Source organism: Camelus dromedarius, chromosome 4, assembly GCF_036321535.1.
Source record: "Camelus dromedarius isolate mCamDro1 chromosome 4, mCamDro1.pat, whole genome shotgun sequence".
NCBI lineage: Eukaryota > Metazoa > Chordata > Mammalia > Artiodactyla > Camelidae > Camelus > Camelus dromedarius.
This window is the reverse complement of record NC_087439.1, coordinates 54,015,950-54,043,572: the sequence shown is the minus strand read 5'-3', so window position 1 is coordinate 54,043,572 and position 27,623 is coordinate 54,015,950. Positions and strand designations below refer to the sequence as shown.

Sequence of the window (27,623 nt, the reverse complement as noted above, 5' to 3'; positions counted from 1 at the left end):
GTAGGCTGAGTAGGTGAATTTCTTCTAGTCTATTTCTGGATGGTCAGGATTGTGGTATTCTGTTCTAGCTGTCTTAGCTCCTCAGATGAACTTTTTCCTTTCTGGTACTAAGATCTGTCTTCCTCAAGTAAAAATTAGTACTTCCTTTAGTCTTTCATGTCACAGTTCTGCGTCTTTCCAACAATATAGATCTGCATGTGCAAAGTTCAGATACCCTAGACTTAGAGTAGCTATTCTGAATACTTTTTTTTTTTTTTGGCTTCTTAGGAGCAAATAATGACAGTCTTCAAGGTAAAATTGAGTGGAGGTGGTAAAAAACTGAGCCTTTTAGTGTCTGCAGTAGCAGAACCCTTTAGATTACCTGGAGGGCTGTGTGATAACTTCACTGAGACAACTGCGAGGTGATGGGGGATGGGACCTGCATAGGTAGGGCATTGATTTCTAGTAATGGCGGAGGTGAAAGGAAAGTCATTGTGATTGTCCTTGAGGTCTGCAGAAGAAAAGAGCAGCATGGAGTAAACTTGGGCTGTGAGATACAGGGCCTGAGACATTGGCAATAGAAGCCAGCACCGTGGCTTACATCTAGTCCTGTTTCCAGTCCAGCAAGTTCCAGGCCATGAAAGATGAAGAGCCCCTTAAACTTGTTCTCATAGAAACAGTTGTTCATGGATATTGTTACATTAATATTAGCAATTTAATGTCCACAGGGAAGTGCCTGTGATGTTAGGTGTTCAAATGTGTTAAAAAAATAAACTTTGGGATTTACCCTAAACTATTACCCTAAACTATCTTATCTTTCTCTAATGTCTCCTCCATCACTGTTTTTTAATCCACCACTTAATTAGTGTGGAGAAAAATATATATGTAACTTAAGTTCTTAAAAGGCTTTAAGGACCTTTGGGCCTTCATCTCTGTTAAGTTAGGAACTTCTGACATGTGACTAAATTTCAACTGAATAGTACTGGACTGTAGGAGTTCAGAGGGACTGGAAAATAAAGGATGTTTCTTGGAGAGGCTAAATGTACTTTGACAGATGGTTAATGTTTGAAAAGACTAGAGTCAAGAAGGCCTTCCATTTGCTGGGAAATGAAGGAACAAAGGTTCAGAGGTTGAAATGCATACACTGATTTAGATATCATCTGGTTGATGGTAAATACAGGCAATTACAAACTTTTATTGGAAGCCTCGCCTGTGTTTGAAGCATCGAGCTAGGTGCTGGGATACAGAGATTACAGATGAGGACGACGAAGATACTATTGCAGTGAATTGCTGAGAAACCAGAAGAAGGAAGACCAGTAACCATACTTCTGAGGTTCATGGGGAATCTTCACAAAGGTCAGCTAGCAGGATATATATGAACTGTAGATCGTATATGAACTGATACACATAACTGAACTGATAATTCCAAAAAAGACTAGATTGAAAGATTAAGATGAATCAATTAAAGGTATATGTTCTGTTGGTGCCATTCTCAGAGACTCCCCATTTATAAATGTTTTCCCTGAGGAATAGAGATAGAGATGGACATATAAAATGACAGATGGAGGCAAATATATAAATAGATGGTAAAATCAAGGACTATATAGTGCTTTTGCTGAAGTGAAAATGACAAAACCTGATCAATTGCATGATAAAATCATGCTACAGAATATGAAATACAGAATATGAAGTTTTGAACTGTTTATTTCACTAGGTTTTAGATGTAATAGGGACTTGTTGCATAGACAGGCTGAAATTTCATGATAAAATCTTGGTTATTTGATACAAGTCATGAAAGATAAAATCCAGGAATCATGCCATCTTCAGGCTGCATTTTCTTAAGGTTAGGCCTGTCTTCACAACACTACAGATAAACCAGGGGTTCCTGAGCTTTTTGGTCTTGGGGACCCCTTTATAGTCTTCAGTTATTGAAAACCAGAAAGAGCTTTTGTTTATGTAAATTATACTTATTCATATTTATTGTATTGGACATTTAAAATATTTACCCTTTAAAAATAACAGTAATAAATCCATTGCACTTTAACATAAATAGTATTTGTACTAAAAGTAACTATTTTCCAAAGTGATAAAAATGTCACTTTCTTAAATATTTTACGTTTTGCAAGTCTCTTTTTAAAGGAAACGGCCTTCTTAAATAGAAGGCTTAACAAGAGACAGCTGAAACCTCAAGATGGCTTTTGCATTGTTTGTTGTGAATCTTATTTCGGTTAAAGTGATGAGGAAACTCCAGTTTCACACAGATGTGTATTTAGAAAAGGAAAAGCATTTTAACAATGTTTCCAGGTAATTGTGGGATATCCTTCTTTGATCCTGTGGTAAAACTTGGTAAGTGCTAATTTCTTAACTGTTAGTTACAATGAAGGATATGAAAACATATTGATTAACTTTTTGTAGTCCACTTATTGAAAATTTGTTGGTCTGTCTTGTATTTTGAATGAATCTTTCATTATGCATGATTTTATAACATCCTGCTTTGACTGTTTGGAAAATTTGGTCTCCTGAGTTATATAGAACTTCCAAATGTTGATACATTTTATTATATAATATTAAAAAATACACAAATTAACATCACTGTAAATCTCATCAGAAAATTCTGTAAGTGTTGAGAAGCTGTCAAGCTCACTGTAGCAGATACAAGTTTTACAAAATTCTAATTTTTCTTTGAAAGCTGGAATTTTATCCTTGATAACATTCTCAGCTGTTTTTCTTGAATGACTGGCTCACTTTGCTCAATTCCAGGGAACACTGGCTAAATGCTCATGTCTGAATATCATAGTCTGTTAGTCCATCTTTCAAGCAAAAATGGTCTTCCACAAAAACCAGCCAGTCACAACACAAATGGTGTCAGTGCTTTTCCTGGAGGGAACCATCACTTTGATTTGTAGTGGAAATGCATTGTGTACATTCCTATTTCATCCCATAAAATATTAAAAAAATACACTAAAGGGTAGAGATTTTCTAAAAAATTGAAGTGTTATTGCTTTGTCAAGGACAGTTAAGTGAAACTATTTTTTTAAACTGTGAGTTTGAGGTGATGAAGAATGGAACAATTATTAGTGAAATTTGGTGTCACTGCCTTGATTCACGCCGACACCAGGGGTTTTAACCACTATTGCCTTTGCTCCATTTGTTCAAATGTCAGCATGGTGAAAAGAGACAACATCTTTAGCATTATTATAAAAATCATTTTTTCCTATATACCTTCTGAGACAACACATTGAGAACTGCTAAAGAAGGTGTTTTGGCTTAAATATCTAAATGAGTGAATTTGCCAATTTCTCCTCATTGTTTGATAAAACAACAGAATAAGTAGAGAGATACTTTTACTAATGGTAGAAATTCAGGGAAAAAACTGATTTCTTAAGAGTTTGCTAAGATATTTGAAACATGAATAAATTCTGTATTAAGAAAAAAACTTTAGAACAGAAGATAGTCTATGATCGGAAGTCAGCCTAAATTTTCAATTGCACTGTTATTTAAAATACTGATTTTATGTAGTGTTTATGATTAATTAAACATTAATTTAAAATTGTTGATATCACTTTGTGTCATAGGTCTTAAATATTGTTTTGAATAAAGGATTACATATTTATTATCTCTATTTCAAGTCATCAAGCCAAAGAGTAATATTTAATTTTTTTGACTGATTAGTTCATTTTGGACTTCATGCAAAAGTACCTTCAGTTGCTTAAGTTCTTAAGAAAAGTATCTAAGCTGTTTACATGTGCTAGAAATAACCAAGTGGGAAAAATTGCAGATAGAAATTGAACATTAATTTTTTATTTGGTGTGATAAAAATAAGACTTTTGGGTATTGAAGTGACAATTTATCTCTGCCTCTCTACATCTCTTTGTAAATGATAAGTTTAAAATTTCCTCTATAATTGTTTTACTAGATGAGAATTCTTTCTTGTCCTTCTTGATGTGCATATGTATTTAGGAACTTCAACTTTTCTGCTAACAAATTTTAGGTCATAATTCTTAAGGATAGTAATGCATTGGGATGGTTTGTCAGTAAATTACTAGAGCAGCCCTATTTGTTTAAACCCTGGTTTAACCTGATTATTAACAATTAAATTGTGTTTTCTTCTTACAATTAAAGTGTATTCAAATTTATTGGTCCCTTGCTTCACAGATTTATCTCAGTATGTGGTGTATTCAAACAGAATTTTGTATTTTTAATGAGGGGATTAGATAAGTAATTCTGAAGAGCCAAAAAAAAAATTGTTAGACATCACATTGCTTAACCATCTAATATACCGTAAGTGTGTGTCTACACTATGTTGTAGGAGCCATCTATCAGGCAGGCTTGTTTTTCAGACAGTATTTTAAAGGGTGGACATGTGCAGGAACTGTGAGCACAATTAGCGCCAAGCAGATAAATCCAGCTCTAATCCTGTTTACGGTCTGCATCAGACAGATGTGCCAAGATTGATTTAGACAAGCCCTGGGCTTACAGTAATATTTTTAAAAGTGCCATTCACTGTTCTATTTTTGTTAAACCTTTGCTAAATATTCTTAAGTGTTGTTGGTTTTACTCCCCTTGTTAACTGCTGTAACCTACTTTAAGCAGGTCCTGCTTTGCTCTCATGGTGATGGGGTAACCTGCCAGGAGAGGTTATCTTTATTCCCTGTAATTAAATTGACTTTTCCCCCCAAGAAAATACAACAATAGGAAGTGGGTGCTGAATTAAATAAATAGCATGATATCCAATAGATGTATACTTAAATCCCGTGCTGGAACAGATGGTCCCCAGCATCTCTGTAAGTAATGTGAGAGGACAGTTAATGTTCTGAAACAACCAGCTATAACCAATATGATACTAATGAACCAATAGATTCCAAATAATAGACCACATGCCACAAAGAAAAATTATGTATCGTCTGTAAGGTTTTAATTCTTATAACCTGAGAAAAAGTATCTATAGATGATTTTCATCTTTTTATCTACTATGATCAGATGTTAATTTATGCATAAAGTTTTACTTCACATTTTTCACCAATAAAGGTATGTTTGAACATTAAATAAAATGAAAGTTATATTTAAAATACATGCCCCCAAAGTATGTTTTATTTTTTAACTCATCTTCTGCATACTGTTTGTTAGGTTGTGCATGGAAATGTGGCTTTTGCATATAATTTTGAAAACATGGGTTTATTCATGGCAGAAACTAGTTAAACTCTAACAGAGGTGGCTAGCTTGGGGATCAAAGTGGCTCTCTTGCAGATGAAAATTAAGCACAGATGAAAAACCTAAATGTATTTTAGCATTTATAAATTTATAATAGTTTATAAAGCAAAAGCAGTATTCTTCTGATTCACAGAAAAGAGAGTCTGAATCATTCTTAAGGTACTACTTATAAAGGGGTGTTGATAAATGGTCAATTTTTATAGACTCCCCCAAATAATAGTCTGCTCTCTGAATGTGATTTATTTTCTTTTTGCCTCTTTAATCATGTTTCTCTTAAATATTTGTGTTCTGAGTGTCCTGAAGAGTGTTTTTTTGGTGTGGGAGTTGAGGAAGAAACAACGATCTCCTTAGATTTTCAGATAATCCTCTCAGATGATCTCCAGAAGCTTCAGCCTTCACTGGGAGTTAGCATGAGGGCTTTCCACCTAGAAACCTGAGGAACCTCTTTCGAGTATTGGAAACCAATGTCTTGCTGCCCCGCAGAGCCAGCTGGTCCCTGCTTGTATCTTAAGAACTTCAAAAACAAAACAAAGACATAGACAAGCACCATCAAATCTGTTGATGTATTAAACAATATTTAGACAGTTCCAAGCTATTAAATAAAAACATGTTAAATTCAAGTTCACAGAATTCTAACAAGTTTGATTCCTAAAGACCACATTCAGAATAAGAAAGCAGTGGTCTATAAAACTATCATAGAGACATCTTCACATACATTAGAAAACAAGTGAATCCTGTGATGAGAGAACTGGGCAGATTTACTCATGTAATGTCAATGATCACCACTGCAGAAATGAATAAAAGACCAGAATTTCTATAAAGGAAATTGGCACCTGAGAGATTTATGTAGCTGCTAAGGAAAACAGAACTCAAGAACATTTGCATAGTGTTAGAAATTTGTAAAACAAACCAAAACTATCACAGATCAGTTATCTTTATTTTCATTTCCAATAAAAAACATGTTCTAAATCTGTAGTTCTTTCTCTTAGTTTCCTCTTGTCACACTGGCAAAGAGATCATTCATGGGAAAACCCCAAATTTGCATCTGTGGGCACATGTGGGAAAAGAGATTGGAGGCCTGGGCAGGGAAAGCAGGAAACAGCACTCATTTACAGGAATTTTCAGAATTTTCACTTCTGTCAGCTCTGGGTTGCTACAGTGTAACCTTCCATTTCCTTGAAGGTCACCTTGAAGTTTCTGATGAAATACAGTTGACCCGTGAACGACACAGATTTGAACTGTGTGGGTTCACATATTTTTTTCAATACTAAATAGTGGGTAGTTGGTTGCATCCTTGGATGTGGAACCATGAATACAGGGAACAGCAGAAATGGAGGGCCAACTTAAATTATATGCGGTTTTTTGACAGCACTGAGGATGCATCCCTAATCCCTGAGTTTAAGGATCTCAGTTAATCGGCACATTGGTTGTTTTGCTGTTTTCCTAGGGACTAGTTAGAGACGCAACAGTGGTTTGCCTACTGCTTTACGTTTGACTAGAATAAAAAACAGGTCCAGAAATTCAGATGAGAGTGTGTTTACTTGGAGAAGGTACTTCTGTGAATGTTAGTAAAACCAGCCAAAGTGCTTGGATTTGAATCTTGAATCTGACCCTACCAGATGTATGACCAAGGACAACTCACTGAAATTCTCTGGCCTGAATTCCTTCTCTTTTAGGAAGAAGCATCCATGTAGGGTCAGTGTGGGGATTAAATGAGATAATAAATATAAAGTGCTTAGGGCAATGCCTGGCATTTATAGCACGTGCTCATTAAATATTAGCTACCTTTACTTTTTAGGAAGTGGAATTTTTAAAGTTTAAATGAATAATGTGATCAGGAACCATTTTAGGATGAGCAAAGGAAACAATCTTTTTCAATTAATTACAGAAATATTTCCATCATAGTAAAATTAGAAATGCATATACGCAAACTCACAGTCTCTCCTTCCAAGTTTTCATATGCATCTTCATACATATGTGCATGTGGAAATATGCTCCACATACATTATGTATTCAATAAATATGTACAAAACAGTAATGGAAATGTGGTGCACTGTTTTAGACACTTTTCTTGTCAGATTTCTACATTTTAATGGCTGAATGGCATTCTGGTATATGAATGTGCTTTATTTTCCAGAACCAATACTCTGTTATTACACATTTAGGTTTCCAAGTTGCACTCAAATAATGCTTGGGTAAGCATTCTTCTAGCTAAATTGTGCATATTATTTATTCCCTTAGGGTAGATTCCTGGAAGTAAATTGCTGGATCAAAAATATGCATATTTTAAAGTATTTTCCCTTCTCTACATTAAAAAAATATAAAATGTAATGCTGATTACAGGAAGGGAGGTTTATAAGAAACAATTAATTTTATTCTCCCTCGTATCTCTTTTTTAATAGGTAACACAAGTTTGTTGTGCATTTTCCACTTGAGGTTTTTTCTCCTTTTGATGAAAGTGAGATCAAATCCCTTAGATTACTTTTTAGCTTGTTTTTATTTAACTTATTCATACCTCTTAACATGAATGTCTTTCTAGATCAGAACACAGAGATCTAACTTGCTCATTTATGAGTTGCAAAAGATTATCATTAAAATATTCTCCTACTGCAGAACATGAATATTGCTTCAGATATTTTTGCTGTTATAAATACTGCTGCAATTAACATTTTGAAATCTTTTGATACATATTCCCAACTTGTTCGCCAGCAGTTACCATTTTTGCATTCCCGCCAGCGCTGGGATGGTTTCCTTTTCCTGCACCATCATTGAACGTTATTTTTGATCTTGTGCCAACCTAAAAGGCAAAAAATGGTATCTTGTTGTTTTAATTTGCATTTCTTTGATTACTAATTAGATTGAACTTTCTCATATGTTCATTGGTCAATTTGCATTTCTTCTTTTGTAAAATGCCTGCCTTGGGTCTTTTATGTACTTTTCCACTAAAGCGTTTCTTTTCTTGATTATTTAACTGTCATATGTTGCAGATATTTCTGCCCAGTTGGCCTTTGCTAGTGACATCTATTTATGGGTCTTTAGGACTTTATAGGCATTAAATAACTTTTAGGTTAAGAATCTCATTCTCTATATGTCTGCTTTACTGCCATGCTTATGGCTTTACTAATTTATGATTATATAAAGTTTTTTCTAATCTAGGAATATTGATGTATATTATGAAGTAGAGATCTAGTTTTTTCTTTCTAAAAGATGAACCAGTTCTAAATCACCTTTTACGGAACATTTCCCACTGAACTTGGATACCGCCATTATCACTTAAGTGACTTTTAAAATATGTACAAGTGTTTCTCTGGACCATTCATTTAGCTATCTCTAGATGTTTTAATTATTATAGTTTTACAAAATATTATTTTATCTGACTGGGTATGTACTCCCACTCATTACTGTACATTTAAAACATTTTCTTCATTAGTAGTTTTACTCCCAGAAAATTTGCAAATTATTTAATTAGGTTCCTTGCCCCTTACATCAAAGAAAATACCATTGAGATTTTGATTGGGACTGCATTATAAGTAGTTATTAATAATGAGAATACTGGCATAAAAATATGTAATCTTGGAACTTGATACACCTTCATGTATTCACTTCTTTGTCTCTCAGTTCATTTTGAATGGCCTTTTCCACCCAAACAAGTCCAGCATCATTCTGCTGAATTTGTTCCTCGATAATAATTTGCATGAGATCTTTGTCCCCATTATGCCTTTTCCCTAGATATTGATACATTTGTAACCAGCTTTATTACTGGGTATTCTTATTAGTTCTGATGATTTTAAGTTGATTCTTTTGGATTCTGTAAATACATTATGATGCTATCTATAGACAGTTACAGTGTCAGCTCCCCTTCTTACCCCTTCCAGCACCAGCTGTTTTTAAATTTCATTTTCATGATGGATAACAGTGGCCAGAATGTCCAGTATAATTGGGAATAGTTAAAGTGATAATAGGTATTCTTGCCCTGTTTTCAGAAATTCTTCCAATTTTCGCTAAGTTGGATCTTTCCTACTTGTTTAGTGTCTTCAAAATTGCAATTTACAAGTGGTTCTAAGTAGGAATAACCATTCAATTGTTTACTGCCAAAGTAAAGCACACAAGGTAAAGAATGCACACTATAATACAAGACTTTGAGTGAAAAGAGTATATTTCATCCCTTTCAATTTTTTCCCCCTCAGTCATCCCCCCCTCCCTGCTTTGGAGCTCTTATTTGTTGTATGTTTGGCTACATAAATAATTAAATGATATGAGATATGAGGTCACAATGAATATTATAAATTATAAGATAACTTCCTAGAAGAAGTTATTTGTGACATATATCCTACATATATAATAACTACTTTTAAGAATATTTGAAGGACTCCTACTAATTAGTGAGAACTAGACAAGCAGTCAAATAGAAATAGGGAAACACATGGGTAGGGGAAACTTTTAAGAAATACCAATGAAAAATAAAAGATGTTCAACTTTTGCTGGACTAATTGATTTGGGGGAAGGTACTCACAGATATAATCAAGAATATACATTCCTTTGTGGCAGGTAAGTGACACGACTTAACTGTACACATTCAGCCGTATGAAGCAGACACCCAGCAGCACCCCGATAAGGAACTGCACCTTCTTTACAGTTTACGCGGCACCATTTACCATACAGGCGTTACCTACCACGGGGTGAGCCTGTTTCATTTCATTCTTGAAGGTGGAGGAAGGATGTAAGATCTCCCTGGCCCCTCTCAATTGTTTAGAGACTCTGGCCATATGCCTGCTTACTCAGAAGGTGCAAATAACGTGTAATAAGCTCACCAGGTACAGGTATCTTACCAATGACTTATTGTGAAAGAGCTTGGTTTCCCTTGTATATAATACCTACTGTCCAGCTTTTAGTTTCTAATACACTCTTCCCTAAAATGAACCAGGGCACTCCTGGAGGAATCCAGATGAGCTCGAAACACTATGCTGTGATTAGAAAGAAAGGTTATTTGGAAAGACATCTGCAGGTTGTAACAAAGGAGGCAGATTTGAAGGAACTCTCACCATTCAGTCTCTCTGTCAATTTAGAGTATTCAAATGGGAACAAGAATTTTAGTTAATTGAAAAGTTGAGTCATAAAAGATCATAACTGCATTCTCTGGTCAAAGGGAGCAAATAATCTAAAATATGCTTAAGCCGCATTTTCAAAGTGTGGTCTAGGACCCATTCAGGGAGTTAGTGAGGTCCAAGCTGTTTTTGTAATATTACTAAGAACTTATTTGCTATTTTCACTTTCATTCTCTCCCTGGGGTCCAGTGGAACTTTCCGGAGGCTGAGCCTTGATGGCTGATGAAGTGTGTGCTTTAAAAAAGTGTTTAAAAAAGTCTCAGTTTTAATGTCTAATATAGTAAATATCAATAGATATAACCTACATAAGCAAAAGTTATTTTAAAAAGCTTTAAAGCTTTAAGAATGTACATGAGTTCTGAGACCAAAGAGTTTGAGAGCCATTGGACTGGAGAAAAGTCCATCTTACCAACACAGGTTAATCCATTAGTACTTACAGAGACAAGGTGGGTTGACGCATTCTGTTCATGAAGGCATGTGGGACATTTTGGCTTATGATGATACAGTATTTTCACTCTGTTGATTAGTTTAAGTGATGATTGTGGGAACAGTGATGATTGTTTTGTTTTCTAGAACATGTAGATGTTTCCCTTTGAATTGATATTTTGGGGTTATTGATTCCTAGGTCAGTGGGTGACAACAGAAGTAGACACTACACAGATCTGAAGCCTGAGCTTTCTGAGTAAATGACAGGCATGGCAAATTGCCTTTGGGTTCATCCCTATCCCACCACTATAAACTATAAACACTGAAGAGAAGAAACTCTTTCTTCTTCAGTGGTGCATGTGCTTTGTGAGCTATGGGGCTGTCCTTTGAAAAATGTTTGGGAGAGGCCTAAAACCTCCATGAGAATGTTAAAAAGGAACTTCTTAAAGCACCTGAAAGTTTTTGCACCAATCTGAGAATAGCATTGTACCTGCTTAAGGGTAAAGGAAGCTGAGGGATAAATTAGGAGTTTGGGATTAACAGATAGACACTACTATATATAAAACAGATAAACAACAAGGACCAACTGTAAAGCACCAGGAACTATATTCAGTTTCTGTAATAAGCTATAATGGAAAAGAATCTGAAAATATATGTATATAGATATGTATGTACATGTATAACTGAACTGCTTTGCTGTACACCTGAAACTAACATTGTAAATCAACTACACTTCAGTACAAAATAAAATTTTAAAAAAAGAGTTAAGGAAGCTGAGAGAGGGCCTCTGCTTTCCGGGTCTGTTTTAACACTCATATCATTTCTGCCTCTGTTGATTTCTTTCTCTCCACTCATGGGTCATATTTTTCTGCCTTTTTAACGTGTGTAGTGATTTTTGATTGAATGAGAGAGACCCGGAATTTTACCATGTAGAGTTGCTGAATACTTCTGTATTCTTGTAAATATTCTTAAGGTCTGTTCTAGGATGTTGTTAAGCTCCTTGGAAACAGTTGAATTCTTTTGAGGTTTGCTTTTAAGCTTTGTTAGGTGGAATCAGAGCAGCCTTTGGTCTGCTCACTAATGAGACAATACTGTTCTAAGTACTCTCCCCAGTGCCCCATGAATTTCATTATTTTTCCACCTTGGCTGGTAGAAACACCTGTGTGATCACTGAGCATTGTTTTCTCTAACCCTTTGGGTAGTTCTTTCCCTGGCCTCACGCATACACTGATACAAACTCAACTGAAGATCCAGGGGCAAATCTATGGAGTCCTCTCTCTGTGCAGCTCCCTTTTCTATAGAATTTGCCCAGTGAACTATAGCTATCTTGGCTTTCCTGGACCCCTCAATCCTCCTCAACTCAGGGAGATAACCAGGCTCCACCGGGGTTCCCCTACCTGCTCTGTGGCCTGGGGACCCTCTCCAGGCAGTCAGCTGGTAGTCAGTCATACGGCTTCTATGACAGGGATCACTGTCCTGTGCTATCTGATGTCCCATGTCTGAAGACTGATGTTTCATCTCTCTGATGTGCCCATTTAGATGTTTCAGGTGAAAACCAGTCCTTGTTATTCCATGATGGCCAGAGTGGAAGTTTTGAAAGTACTTTTTTAAAAGTATAAAGCACTTCTACTTTGAGAGTCAGTTGAGATGGTCCTTTATCATAACAACAAATATTTTCTGACCTGTGGTTAGATAGAACCAGTAAAATATCACGCCATTATAAAATAAAAGTCTGACTATGGTAGGATTCAGGTGTATCTTTCTTTTTAGATTGGCAGGAATTCAAATTGTTTTCTATTAAGAGTAATCATACTCTATTTCCTTTTTGCACACATGTTACTTTACCTTGAACATACATTTTCTTTCCATTACTTGTTGCCTTCAACAGCTTGCCATAAACTCACTTCTGTTAGTGAATTCTATTCTATCACTTTACTCTGTCCCTATAATTACCAGGGAGCCTCTTGCGTGATACTGATTTATTATTACTGAAATATTGCTCTGTTCATGTTCTTGGAATTCTTCATACACTGAATATTCTCAGATTCTAAATGTCTGAGGGTTTGTGTGTCAGGGACTCTTCCATTTTTCTATTTTTTCATTTTTGGGAAAATAGACCTAATTTTTCTTTTTTCCCATCTCATACAGGGCTTGATCTAAAGCATAATCAGTTAAAAATACAAATGATAAATATTTTCTGAGTTTTTACTATTTATTATTCATTCATATAAGGTATAGACATAATGGTTTTTTATTGGAAATTTTAACTTTTCAGGTGATTCCAAGGATGGTTTTCTACATAAAGAAGAATGTCTTGAATTAAAGGACATATTCTCTGTCAAGCTGAAACGGCGTTATTCAGTTCAACAGCAGAGAAGTGGCACTTTATTAGGAATCACACTCTTCATATGTTTGAAAAAGGAACAAAATAAATTAAAGGATTCAACGCTCGATCTCATTAATTTAAGTGAAGACCACTGTGACGTATGGTTTAGACAATTCAAGAAAATTTTGGCAGGTAAGTACTCCTTATGGAAATTTTTAATGAGTCTGGTTTCCTTGATGTAGGTTATTAATTTGAATATGATATTGTATTTTTCAATATGGTAACCCTTGATTATATTGAAATCATTTGCTTCCATTCGTAGATTGTTTTTATCATAAAAGGGTGTTGAATTTTGTCATGTGTTTTTTCTCCTACATCAATTGAAATAATCATATGATTTCCTCCCCTCTTCATTCTTTTAATGTGGTGTATTACATTGATTAATTTTCACATGTTGAACTATTCTTCCATTCCAGGGATAAATCCCACTTGGTCATGGTATATAGTTCTTTTAACATTTTATTAAATCTGGTTTGCTAGTGTTTTGTTGAGGATTTTAACATCAATGTTCATTAAGAGATATTTGTATGTAGTTTTCTTTCTCCACGTAGTGTCTTTGTCTGGCTTTGGTTATCAAGATAATGCTGGCCTCAGAATGGCTTAGAAAGTAACTGTTGAATGACCACTTCCATAAAGAATCTTTGATAATCTGGAATGAAACAGTTCTTAAATAATTTCGTTCACTTGAGAGTGTTTTTGGAGGCATATTTATTTTTCTGTTAATGTTTCTTTTTAGCTTATCTTAGAATTTATTTTTCTTCCAGCTTCACATTGATGGCAAGTGCATATATGTACTGGGCAGCTTGAAAATAACAGTTTTTTGAAAATAATACTTAAGTTGTCTTTTTCAGAATTTTTTTCTCATAGATTTGTAGATCTTGCCTTTTTTTTTTTTTTTTTTTTCTTTTTGGCCATTTCTTCCTGTTTGCCATATTGATCAGGGTAGAAACAGCTGGTGTAGCTGATGCACAGCTTGGAGTAAGATGACTCAGGAAAGATGGGTGCCAGGCAAAGAGCAGGCATGTGGTGATGTTAGAAATTTTCAGGCCAGGAATCATTGACCAAGAAGATTGAGGACCCAAGTTGGTCAAGGGCAGCCAGCTGATATGGTTATATGCACAGAAGATGAGCTTAAGTGACCTATTAAAACTAGGAGACCCTGTTACTAAATGGTGCCATTCTTCCCCATTATCCCCTTGGGGACCTTCAAGGAGACTTTATTCTTTCAAGAAAGCAGGAAACTATAGCAGACAGTTTGGTTCATATTTCCGGAAGCATAAGAGAATATATATATTTAACTAAAAGCATTCCACTTTAACAGTGGGTCTTTTTCCAGTGTTCTCATTTTTTTAAATTCATGTGAGAAGAGATAAAAGAAGTTAAAATAAAAAATGAAAAACTAATTGAATTGAATTTCCTTACGTGGACAGATGTTCATGGGACTTGCATGGTCTATAAAATAAGAATGAGTCATTTTATTAGGAGAGGCAAAGCTCTTCACTGAAGGTCTGAGGAAATCTCCCGCGGGGCTTATGAAGGGCTAGCTGGGTGATGTGAGGGACAACTTGTGCACTATATCTCACCCATAAAACCAACAGCAAGTCAGCAGGAGGCATCACAACAAAGCTTAATTTAGTAAAAGCAATTTTATAGGAGTAGAGGGACTTATCCAAACACACACAGACATGCACACACACATACCACAAAAATATTGTCCAAATATTTTTTAGTTTAATGAATGATGTTTGGTTTGATCCAAGATTAAATCTAGACAAATTACAGAGATGAATAAATTACATATTTTTTAGGCTATCATCCCCTGGGAATGTTACTTTTTGTATCTTTGTTTTTGGTAACAGTTAGAGGTAGTAAAATATGTGAGGTCATATTCTCCAGCATGGCCCTGGAGGACAGAGCCATTTTGCTGATGAAAAGCAAATAGATTGGCTTTTGAAATCAACCAGCGCAAACAAACAGGGTGGAAATCATCTAATGAAAATGAAGGAACCTAAACAAGATGGTCTGAATGAATGACTGCTTCATTTCTGCCCCCAAGTGGACTTGGACTCAACAGGTCCTATAGGAGGAGCCAACTCCTTGTCCCCTCCTGCCCCACAGAGACAGTTCTGGGTCAGTTTCATCAGACACAAATGCGTGCTCTTTGTAAGACACCAAAGCTCTCTACCAAATGCTATATTATGCTGACACTTCCTTTTTAAGGTTGCAGTCTTAGAACATTCTTCTTGATATTTCTTCTACTTTCAAATTCGTGTAATCTAGGTGTTCATTAAAGTGCTTGTCATCTGAGGGTCAAACATAATTGGCTTAAGGCTCTTTCTGTAAGTGGAGACGGCCTGTGTCTTCCCCAGTCTTTCTGGGGTGAGGGTGAGTGCTTCTTCTTCTTTGGTTCTGATTTCTACAGAGTTGGATGCATTTGTGGATTATCCTTCTGCCTCACATCCATTGTGCCTATTCTGTACTATATGTACTGCATTAGGTTTGGCAGATAGTGATTGCTGGTTTCCAAAGTTTTTTTAAAAAGTCCCTAACCAAGGAATTTGTGTTTGAAACAGATCTGATTTAATTAATTTCAGGAGTGATAGATAGCAGTTTATATCACAAAAATAGAAATAACTTACATTTCAATTTTAGACATCACTATTTTAAGTCCAAAGATCTTGCTTTTAACTGGTTCTGTGGCAAAACAGTGGATTTTTAAAAAATTTTTTTCATTGATTAAATTTGAATGTTGTCTTTAATCAGCAAATGGATTTTTTTCCTGCCAGCCTCTTACACCTTTTTTCTCCTTTATTCTTCTATTAAGACAAACATGAAGAAGATATTAAAAGCCTCAACTTGTTGGTCTTTTAGTCAAATTAGTCTAATAATTATAATTTTAGAATATTTGGATATTAAGTATCATTTTCAAATGTGCACACTTACATTTTAAATTGGAGCAATGAGTAAGATGTGATGAATTTTTGAGAAAAGAACAATTTGGCAGCACTGGAAGGAAGAAGATGCCAACTCTCAAAACTTAGTTTTAAGACATTGGCAAAGAGTGACCAGATTTAAAAGGGTTTATAAATGTAAAAAAGGAGTCCTAGAACTGTTTTTTTTTTTTTAATTTAAAAATAAGTCCTTTTACATTCCAATTTTTAATAACACAGTTGAACATAGTATCTTTTTTATTCTTAGTAATAGTAAAGTCAGCATAGCTTGATTGACTAGTGGGCAATATAAGTTAATTCATGTAACACATGTTTTGGATCAGGCACTGTGTTAAATGCTGGAAATACAAAATCAAATGCGATGTAATCCTGTATAGAACCCTCTTGCCCTGAGAGACAGACAAGAAAACTTATATTACAAGTGTGGTCAGGGCCACAATGAAGAAATGAACAAATTAATAGGGATCAAAATCGTTGATCATGATTCAGAGATTTAAATCTTTAAAAATGTAATTGATTAAGGCTGAAATGTAGTCACTGATAATCCTAATAGGTAGTCATTGTGGTGACAGTCATTTAACAGTCTTTCCTGCTTTTTTTTTTTATACCTGTGATACAAACATAAACATGCATGACCTTTAAATATAGCATGGGTGTACGCTGGATACATTAATTTTTATTCAATTAAAGTATGATCTAGTTTCTGCATATTTGAGTTTCCTAGAAATGGTCAATTGCAAGCTTCTCTGGACCCTGAACCAACCTTTTATCTAGATGCTACAATCTCCACTTTAAAGCATATTCATAGGCTTTCTGACAGGTATGCCATTTGGAGAACAAAACAAAGTACCCTAAAGTGACTTAGGGCCACTTGAAACTGAAAGATTTTTGTGAGTTGAAATGGTTGGTCTTCAGTGGAGGACTTAGGAGAAGGGTGTGAAAGTGAAGAAGATTTAAAAAAAAAAATCCGAAGCCTTATGCCCACGTAACCTGGAGAATGATGTCATAAAGAGAGTGAAATCAGGGCACTGGTTGATTTGAAGGAAAGATGTTCTGCTGTAGACACATTTGGCATATCTTACAACATCCTGTTGGAGATGTTCAGGAGGTTGGCATTTTAAGAGGCGTACGTGAAGAGGTGAAGAAGAGCTGATGTGATGGGAAAGACGAACGATTACAAGGAAGTAGTATAGAGTTAAAAAAAAAAAAAAGGCAGAGGGCTAAATACAAAATCTTAATACTCATAGATTAAGATAGGCAGAGAAGACAAAATCCAGAACTACAAAATAGAAGGAATGATTAAAAAAAAAAAAAAAAAAGAACCTTTCTATCATAGGACCATTGAATTTTGTTGTTATATTTAGATTTTGCTCATTTATTTGTTATATTTAATAGTAACCCAGAGACAGTTGACAAAGGCATTTTTAGACCAATTGGGTTGAGTTACTTCTGATATTGTATTTTTCTACTTCATTTCTAAATGCTAATTTTATGAAGTAGGCAAATACAAGTGAACCACAGTTATTTAATGTTTTGTCCTTATAAAGTTGCCTGTTCTTAGCTTAGTGAAGTGAAACAGCCTTACTCAGTTTTCAGCTGAAAAATAAAAAAAATAAATAAAAAATTTACTTAAATATTTGGCTTTTATTCCAAAGAAGGGTACTTTTTCTTAGTTCCCCAAAGATGTCATATCTGTTTTTCCTGTGATGATAATGTTGGTTTTCATAGGATCCTTTCCTTAACAGTAAAAACTAGGGCTTATAAACCCAATGTTTAATATTTATGTTGTCTTTTATAAGAAAATCATGGTGAAATACATTTTGGGGTTTAAAAAAATCCAAGCTATATCATCGATTATATTATCATGAACCAGGTAGAATTTTTCTTAGCTGGAGAACAGAATGATGTGACATTTTGCTTGGATATGCTGCCAAATGATGTACTTATAAGGAAAAATAAACTAGAAATCAACATTAACATGGTTATCTTAGCAAGAGCATTTGTTATATGTCAAAAGTATGATAGCTTCAGACATTTCATTGTGCACTATTTCAATTGGCAACACTTGTCTCCTTGGGGACAAATTATTTTCTGCAAGGACATTATGTTTGAAGTATGGGTAGTTTTTCTTTTGAATCACAGAAAAAAAAGATTTAAGGTTTTGTTTTATGAGCAGTTGAGCGGGACAAAAATTATGCATGTCACATTTGAATATATTTTTACTATCTATATATTGAAATAATGTAGAAACTGATTAAATGTCACCTCATTTACATATAAGTATCGAAGTCCAATCCCATGTGAAGTACTCTGTCCAACAAAGATTATGTGATGTGTGCCTTCTATAGTGGTTTTAAACTGGCCTTGTCGGTTGTCACCACCCCATCCCCAGGAGTTGACTCACTGGATGGACTCCATACCTGTCACTCACTCTTGAGGGAGTGTAGCCCCTAATTCATACATTTTATATTTAGTAGTACTGAGTAAAGCTTTGTTTGAAGAAAGCTTCCAGTATACACTCAGTATGGCAACCAAAAATTTTGAGTGTCCATATAATTTTATTCTTTTCCATAGAAGTTATTTATTAAATATTTAAATGTATTTTACTTCTGTAAAACTTCATAAAATATTGACTATAAGTCAATTTGCAAATAAGAAAAATATTTTATCAAATCACATATTGAAATTGAGTCAAAAAATAAATTTAATTCAAAAATTTGGTTTTCTTTCCTCGAACTTTCTTTTGCTTTCTAAGCTGGGTAGTCAGAGGAAAACCATGAAATTAAACAAGTTTTTATTAAATTCTTAATGGCTATAATAGTGCTGCTTAGCTTTTCAAAGGATATTAACATTAAACTTTTTAAAGCCAAACCTCCAGTTTAATGAAATTTGTAGCTGAAAATATAAATATATGGAAGCATCATTACTATGCAAAATTAATAAAAAGTAGGGAAAAAACACTATTTATCTTGAACCCAGAGAGTGCCAGTTTGACATTTTGAGCCACTTGCATTCCAGCAATTAACAGTGTGAAAAATAACCAGGAGTAAGAGTCTGTGGGCATGACAAACTCTAGGAGTAGATCCCTGAGAACTGCACATAATAGAACAAGCAGAGAATATGAAATGTGTAAATTCAAAATGATTAAACAAGAGAAATTGAAAACATAGAAGAATAGGGTGCTACAAAAAAAGAAAGATAGCATTTTTGTTATATGTGGGAATTTCATTAAAAAAAATGGAACCCTCTTTAGAACTTACTATTCCTGAGTGTGAAAATTCAGAGGTTTTGATTAAATGGGTCTGGATGGACCTGAGCATGAGCTTCCTTGAGAAGTCTCTTCGGTGATTCGAATGTGTTGCCAGGGCCAAAAACCACAAATGTCGAAGATTTGAGTAATATAGGTTTAATTTGGAACACATGTAAAACTCTGTACTCCACACTTACCGAAGTATCTCTGCAATGATTAATTCTGGCTATATTCTAGATTCTTGTTACATTAAATATTCTTAAAAGTTAGCTAATACCCTTTCTGAGTCGTGTAAGGTTATCACTTATTTTCCAAGAGCATTACCTTGGGCCTGGTTCACAAGAGCCTGGTGAAGACTAACCAAGGCATGCCAAGAGTTTGTCTTGTTCCTTCAAGGTTCTTTCGGACTAGCATCAACTCTACCTCAGAGCCATGACTCCTTCAGCTGAAGGCAAGGCTAGTTAAGAAAATATGCTGATTTTACTTGGGATGATTGACACAAGGCCAGCTTCCCAAGGGCTTCTCACAGTCCTCTGTAGCATTTTTGTCCTAAGGGAGGGACATATTTTGTATATAATTGATTATAATTATGTTTAAAAACAAGTAATTGATATAGAAGAATATTATATTCCTGCATCAGTCATTATAGACTACCCTGAGAAAAGAAATTAGGAGGTATACTTGGTATACTTATTCTCAAGTTATTTCCTATCTATTTCTAATTCTTTTGCTATGTAAAAGTCCTTCTGACTATGTCTTTCGTGTAACAAAATTTCTTCTTGGGAGAAAGAAAATTAGGTGTACTTTGTCACGTTTTATCATGTTGATTATACTGAAAAGCTAAATAAGGCCTTCCCTAAATATCGTCAGTAAAATGCGGAATTAAGTTTTTGTGCTGTTAAATAAATTAGTTAATATTTCTCCCTTTACTGATTTATAGAGGTTATTATTTTAAAAGTTTAAATCTTAAGATAATAGCTGACATTTATTAAGCATTTATTATATACCACTCTTGTAAGCAATTTTAGTAATTATCTCATTAAATCCTCATAATAATAGCACCAAGAACTACAAATATATCCTCATGTGAAAGAGGGGAATGATATTACTTGTTTTATGACTTGTTGTGAGGTTTGAGGAATTGAAATAATGCATGACTTAGCGAGGAGTAGAATTAAGTAAATTATTTTTATTATTATACTTATCTTAGTTCATACATGAGAAAACAAAGGCTTAAATAGTTTAAAAGTTTGCTAGTTGAGGTTATACAGCTAGTATGTGATGGAGGAGTTGAGAACAAATCCATATCTACCTGAATCTGAAATGTGAAGGCTTAACTGATGTGGTATTGCCTATCAGGTCAGTGTTATGTATGCTCTGCAGTTCTTAAGTATGTTGTATTTACCGTACAGTTTAGACTCTATCCTGAAAAAAGGACTGCAAACACTTTTCTTGTTAGGAAGGAGCTACCTTGTCTTGTTTGAAGATTATCCCTTTCTAGACTTTTCTAAGCATGATGACTCAGAACTCTGGAGTGGCAATATTACGATGCATTTCTCAGTTCTTAGAAAATTTCCTCCTCATGACCTTCACCATTATTAATTGAGATTTCTTGAATGTCTTGGAATGGTTTGGGAATGCACTATGAAAAAGATGGCAAACAGTTATTTTTATTAGCCTAAAGGACTTTTTAAAACACATATAAACACAGTGGTTTGTGACTGATTTCCAGGCTTTGTTTACCAGAGTGTCCTAAATAAATCACAAGTACTATAAGCCTACAGGAGAGATTAAAAGTTGCATCAATCATTAGCTGAGAGTGTAATGGATTGTCATTTAACAACTTTTTCACTGGGAAGAAATGAAGTAAAAAGTAATAAAGCAGCATTCTCACAGTATGCATAACTAGGAAAGACATAATATTGTGACAAATTATCATTAAGCCCCCTGGTATTCATTAGACTACCATTAATGGTAATGAAATTGTGTGGTATTTATATAGATATTATATGTAACTCCAGGACTTTTATTATAATCTTACATGAATATATTTGTTGCTTTTGGAGGCAGGTAGGTGGATATTTGCAGTGACTACATGCTGAAGCACTGAGATAATGTTTTTGAAATCAACCATTCTCTCTCTTTACTTATCATCATTAGAGAGGAAAAAAATCTATTTTTATTTTTATTCATTGTAAAAAAACCTTAAGTGGAACATTATGTATCTTGAAAAAGTGCAATTCTACTAGTTACACATTGTAGTTGTTTTTTTAATGCAAAGGGAGGAGGTGGGCCCAGATGAAGCTGCTTGTGTAGTCGGGTTCCTGGGCTCTGCGGCATCTAATGCTGGGCCGTGTTCTCTGGTCCCTCCGTGCCTGCCCATGTGCCAAGTCAGTGGCACAGCTAGGAACTTCCATCTGTTTGGAGTGCGCCTCATCCCTTGTTTGCACAGTAAGGTCCATTTTGCAATTTCAAAGCCTGACGTAACCACCAAATCCTCTGCAAAGCTGAATGACCCAGCAAAATCAGGCACTTCCTCTTTGAGCACTTTTCCTACCTCTGTTAGAACTCACTGTCACTCCCATTCTGATTGTTGGCTTTTATAGATGATAGCTTGTTAGACTGTGAGTGCTCTTGAGCACAGAGATTTTTTAAAGTATGTAGAGTAGGGTTTTACATGTGGTCAGTACTCTGTTAATGTTTGTTGCTGTTTTTATCTCTAAACAGTGACTAGCTCAGTCAAGGTTGGTGAAGTGAACTGAATATATTGCTTATTTAGTATGTGTTAGGCATTGTCCTAGCTGCTTTTAACATAAACCAGCTCATTGAATCTTTATCGCAACACTTTAGAAGTGGTCAAGATTTTTTTTTTAATTCCCACAAATAGCTAAGGAAATAGAACTCAGAGAGATGGATTGACTCCTGGGTCATGCAATTAATGGACAGTGGTGGAATAAGGTTCACACTCATGCTTTTCTGTTTTTTTAAACTAAGCCACACTGCCTCCCAACAGAAAGATTTGAAATATATATATATATATATATACACACACACACACTTAATAAATATTTTAAAGAACAGTATTAGTTTCTTGAAAGGCAGCGTGTAACTATGTTATGTATTTGGACTAAATATGTTATAGTCGAGTGTATGTTTTTTTTTTTTTTAAAGTCTGTGGCAGCCCTGGGAAGGATAACATCAATGAGTCTTATGGCTTGAAGAACTTCTGGAAGATGAGAAGCTGATGTAGTCGGTTAGCCAGGAAAGCCAGGTTGTGCCAAAACCTTGGTATTAGCAAAGGAGAGGATCCCTTTCAAATCTTAGGGGACAGGGCTTTTCTGTTTCCCAGCTTTGGAGCAGCAAGTCTGGAAGGCTCAAATAGTCTGACAGGATACATGCCCAACTTTTATCAGTGATTTTCTTTCTAGAAGGAAAGGAAGTTGTCTTTCTTTAGAAACTTCTGATTTGTCTGAATACCCTATCAAAATTTAAAATTTCCATTTTGCAATACATAGTCAAAAGATTTTCAAGTTCAAACACCACAAATTATTGTTTTGAGACTTCCTAAACTGCTCACCACAGAGACTAGTAAATCTGTCAGAAATAAAGTGACCTAGTCCCAACCAACAAGTTGCGTGGAAAGGGTGGTCACCCTAGGATAGCATGGCTGGTTCTCTCTTTATTCTCTTTTTACTTAAATGAGTGGAAAATCGACCACTGCTGAATTTATAAATGAGTTATGACCCGTGGGATTTTTATTTGGATAATCTGGGTTTGGTTCCTAGTTTTGCTGCTAACTTAGATGTATACCTTATCTTCATGTCTTCTCAGCTTTTGACTTTCTGTTAAATGAAATCAGTGATGCCAGTCTTGCTATAGTATTGTTATACTTAAATCTGTAACGTGTGTCAAACAGTGGGCACTCAATAAAGGGTAGCTCTTCTTACTGTCACATAGCTCTCCAAGTTATTGTTGCTCTTGTTTAGAATTCACAGTTCCAGACCCTTCAGCACCATGTTTAAGCATCATCTTTGCAGAGGGGAGAGGGGAACTGTCAGTTCCCTAATAGAATATATACTAATACACTAATAGAGTTCATCATTATCACCATCATCACCGTGATTTCTTGGTGCACCGAGGATTGTACCAAGTGTTTCACATATACCAGCTTATGTTAATTTTAACAACATACCTTAGACAGTAGTATTACCATTACCGTTTTTCAAATGGGGTAAAGGAGATGGGGTAGTAAATGTGCACAAGGTCACATACCTAACGTTGTGGAACTGGGATTCAGACTTGGGCAGTTTGGCTGTTTTGCCAGCCCATGTTCTCAGCCCACCATATTATCCTGGCACTCTAAAAGTTAGAAGGCATATTCCAAAGTCTGTAATGTTGCTTCAAAGGGAATCTGATTTTAACCTGGTGACATCTGTTAGCTGCTATTTTGGTATATTGGTCAGATCTGCTATCCTTATAACGCCTTTCCTGGCTGTGTATGTAATTGAGCATCAAATATATAAAAACTCAAAAGGTGGTGGATGCCAAAAAAATATTTATTTATGGTTAATACATATGGTATCTGTGTTCTGTATGGTTAAGGGATGGTTGGTTCTAAAATATCATCCAATATTTGGCTTTTAGTTAAAACAGTAAGCTCTGTTTATGTTAATGTTATATAACTGTTAACATATTTTTGTTGTTGACTGGTATATCTGTAAGTAATGCTTTAAATTGATCTGGCAATTTTAGATCTGTCAGGCCCAGGAGATGAGAAAAAAAATTTAGTTTTTGTCATGGTATCAGCTGAATTGTGGGCATGTGAGAGAGAGAGAGAAAAATACGACCCTATATGACCCCGATTTCTTGCATTGGTGGGTGTGAGTGCCTGAAACTGAAATAAAGGAGCAGGTTTAGGAAGAAAGATAATCAGTTTCCTTTTATGCAAATTGAGTTTCCTTTGAGATACAGCGGTGAAGACATTTTGAGGAGCCCCTTAAAGCTGGCTCCTATCTTCTTTCAACCTGCTTCCATCAATTTTGGAGTATTTCTTCACTTTTTGGCACAACAGGCTATTCCAGGCTTTACTGTGCCCTCCTTACCCCAGCCCTGGAATGAGCCACTTCTCTGAGCAGTTGTGGTTCCTTTTGGTGGGGAATGGTACTGAGAAACCAAAATCTGGGTGCTAGGTGTGCACATTGCTCTTTAGGATGTCATAACAGCTAGGCTCTTGGAGCAGACAGAGGTACGAAATATTGATTAGAAATCAGGACTTTATATTTATAACTCTAATTCTAATCCAATCCCATTGGCGAATTCCTTATTTCTCTCCTTTCCATATCCGTATCTCACTTCCATAGTAAGAATTCTGACTCCCAATGACAGCAGCACATTTTCCCATTACACAGTCGTATAATATACACGAAATAGTTTCAGAATAACTGCAATTATACCACTATGAAAAGTAAACCTACCAAAATGAGTTCAAGATTTGTTGGCAGTTCCTTTTTTGGCCCCTAGATTGAAGATATATATTTCAAGTACTGTGTTCAAAAGTAATATGGATTAGCTTTTCCCCCTTCATAATAGGTATGTTATTCATTGGAAATACTGTTGGCTTTTGTTTGCTTCTGTTTGTATTCAGTTTGGGTTTTTTTTTTCCCCTGCACCTTCATTGATTATATTTTAAATGTGTAGAATATAAACATGTTTCCAAAAGGAAAAAATGCTCCTTCAGGGTCCTTTTCACCTCCTTCATCTTTTTTGGGGGGTAATTAGGTTTATTTATTTATTTATTTGTTTATTTTTTTTTAACAGAGGTACTGGGGACTGAACCCAGGACCTTGTGCATGCCAGGCACACACTCTACCACTGAGCTAGATCATCCCCCAGACCTCCTTCACCTTATGGGTAACCAATTCCATTGATTTCTGGTTTATATTACTTATATTTCTTTTTGCAAAATTACCAGATGTATATATCTTTTAAAATTTTCTTTTTTACACAAAAAGTAATATACAATATAAACTTTTCTGTACTTTGCTTTTTTCACTTTAACTACATATACTGAAAATCACTCCATATTACTTCATAGAGATCTTTATTTTCTTTAAACATGTATGAAACTCTATTGTGTGGTCTGTATTATATTTTTTTGTATGTATATTTTCACTGAAGTATAGTAAGTTTACAGTGTGTCAATTTCTGGTGTATAGCATAATGTTTCAGTCATATATGAGCATACATATATTCATTTTCATATTCTTTTTCACCATAAGTTACAGGATATTGAATATAGTTCCCTGTACTATACAGTATGAACTTGTTTATCTATTATATATGTATTAGTTAGTATTTGCAAATCTTGAACTCCCAATTTATCCCTTCCCACCCTCTACCCCTGGTAATGACAAGTTTGTTTTCTATGTCTGTGAGTCTGTTTCTGTTTTGCAAATAAGTTCATTTGTCTTTTTTTTTTTTTTTTTTTAGATTCCACGTCTAAGTAATATCATATGGTATTTTTCTTTCTTTTTATGGCTTACTTCACTTAGAATGACACTCTCCAGATCTGTCCATGTTGCTGCAAATGACATTATTTTATTTTTTATGGCTGAGTAGTATTCCATTGTATAAATATACCACAACTTCTTTATCCAGCAATCTGTTGATGAACATTTAGGTTGTTCCCATGTCTTGGCTATTGTAAATAGTGCTGCAATGAACATTGGGGTGCATGTATCTTTTTGAATTATGTTCCCTCTGGATATATGCCCAGGAGTGGGATTGCTAGATCATATGATAAGTCTATTTCTTGTCTTTAGAGGAATCTCCATACTATTTTCCATAATGACTGCACCAAACTACATTCCTACCAACAGTATAGGAGGGTTCCCTTTTCTCTACACCCTCTCCAGCGTTTATTGTTTGTAGACTTTTGAATGATAGCCATTCTGACTGGTGTGAGGTGATACCTCATTGTAGTTTTGATTTACATTTCTCTGATAATTAGTGATGTTGAGCATTTTTTCATGTGCCTATTGGCCATTTGTATGTCTTCATTGGAGAATTGCTTGTTTAGGTCTTGTGCCCATTTTTGGATCGGATTTTTTTTTTTTTTGTTATTAAGTTGTATGAGCTGTTTATATATTCTGGAAATTAAGCCCTTGTCAGTCTCATCTTTTGCAAATATTTTCTCCCCTTCTGTAGGTTGTCTTTTTGTTTTGCTTGTGGTTTCCTTTGCTGTGCAAAAGCTTGTAAGTTTAATTAGGTCCCATTTGTTTATTTTTGCTTTTATTTCTGTTGCCTGGGTAGATTGCCCTAGAGGAACATTGCTGAGATTTATGTCAGAGAATGTTTTGCCTATGTTTTCTTCTAAGAGGTTTATAGTGTCTTATGTGTAAGTCTTCAAGCCATTTTGAGTTTATTTTTATGTATGGTGTAAAGGAGTATTCTAACTTCATTGATTTACGTGTGGCTGTCCAGTTTTTCCAACACCATTTGCTGAAGTCTCTTTACTGTCTTTACTCCATTGTATATTTTTGCCTCCTTTGTCAAAGATTAGTTGACTAAAAGTTTGTGGGTTCATATCTGGGCTCTCTATTCCATTCCATAGATCCATATGTCTGTTGTTGTTTTTTTAAGCACTACCATGCTATTTTAATTACTGTAGCTCTGTAGTATAGTCTGTAGTCTGGGAGTGTTGTTCCTCCAGCTTCATTCTTTTTCTTCAGTAACACTTTGGCAATTCTGGGTCTTTTGTGATTCCATATAAATTTTAGGATTATTTGTTCTGTGAAAAATGTCCTGGATAATTTGATAGGGATAGCATTAAATCTGTAGATTGCTTTGGGTAGTATGGCCATTTTAACAATATTAATTATTCCAATCCAAGAACATGGGATATCTTTTCATTTCTTTAAGTCATCTTTAATTTCCTTAGTCAATGTCTTGTAGTTCTCTACATATAAGTCTTTCACTTCCTTGGTCAGATTTATTCCTAAGTATTTTAATTTTTTGGATGCAGTTTTAAAAGGGATTCTTTATTTACTTTCCTTTTCTGATATTTTGTTGTTAGTGTAAAGAAATGCCACTGATTTCTGTATGTTAATCTTGTATCCCTCTACCTTGCTGAATTCTTTTATCAGCTCTAGTAGTTTTTGTGTGGAGCTTTTAGGGTTTTCTATATATAGTATCATGTCATCTGCATATAATGACAATTTTACCTCTTCTCTTCCAGTTTGGATCCCTTTTATTTCTTTCTCTTGCTTGATTGCTGTGAGTGGGACTTCCAATACTGTATTGAATAGAAGTGGTGA

The 27,623-nt window shown here is 34.9% G+C and overlaps 1 protein-coding gene across 1 annotated transcript in view; it reads left to right on the top strand.

Annotated features, from left to right (window-relative positions):
• The window catches only part of CERKL (ceramide kinase like), a 107,002-nt gene that overhangs the window by 24,253 nt on the left and 55,126 nt on the right, over nucleotides 1–27,623 (top strand). The window contains exon 2 of the mRNA XM_031451758.2: nucleotides 12,997–13,239. Within this exon, the coding sequence (XP_031307618.1) occupies nucleotides 12,997–13,239 (243 nt within the window). The remainder of the gene's footprint in view (nucleotides 1–12,996; nucleotides 13,240–27,623) is intronic.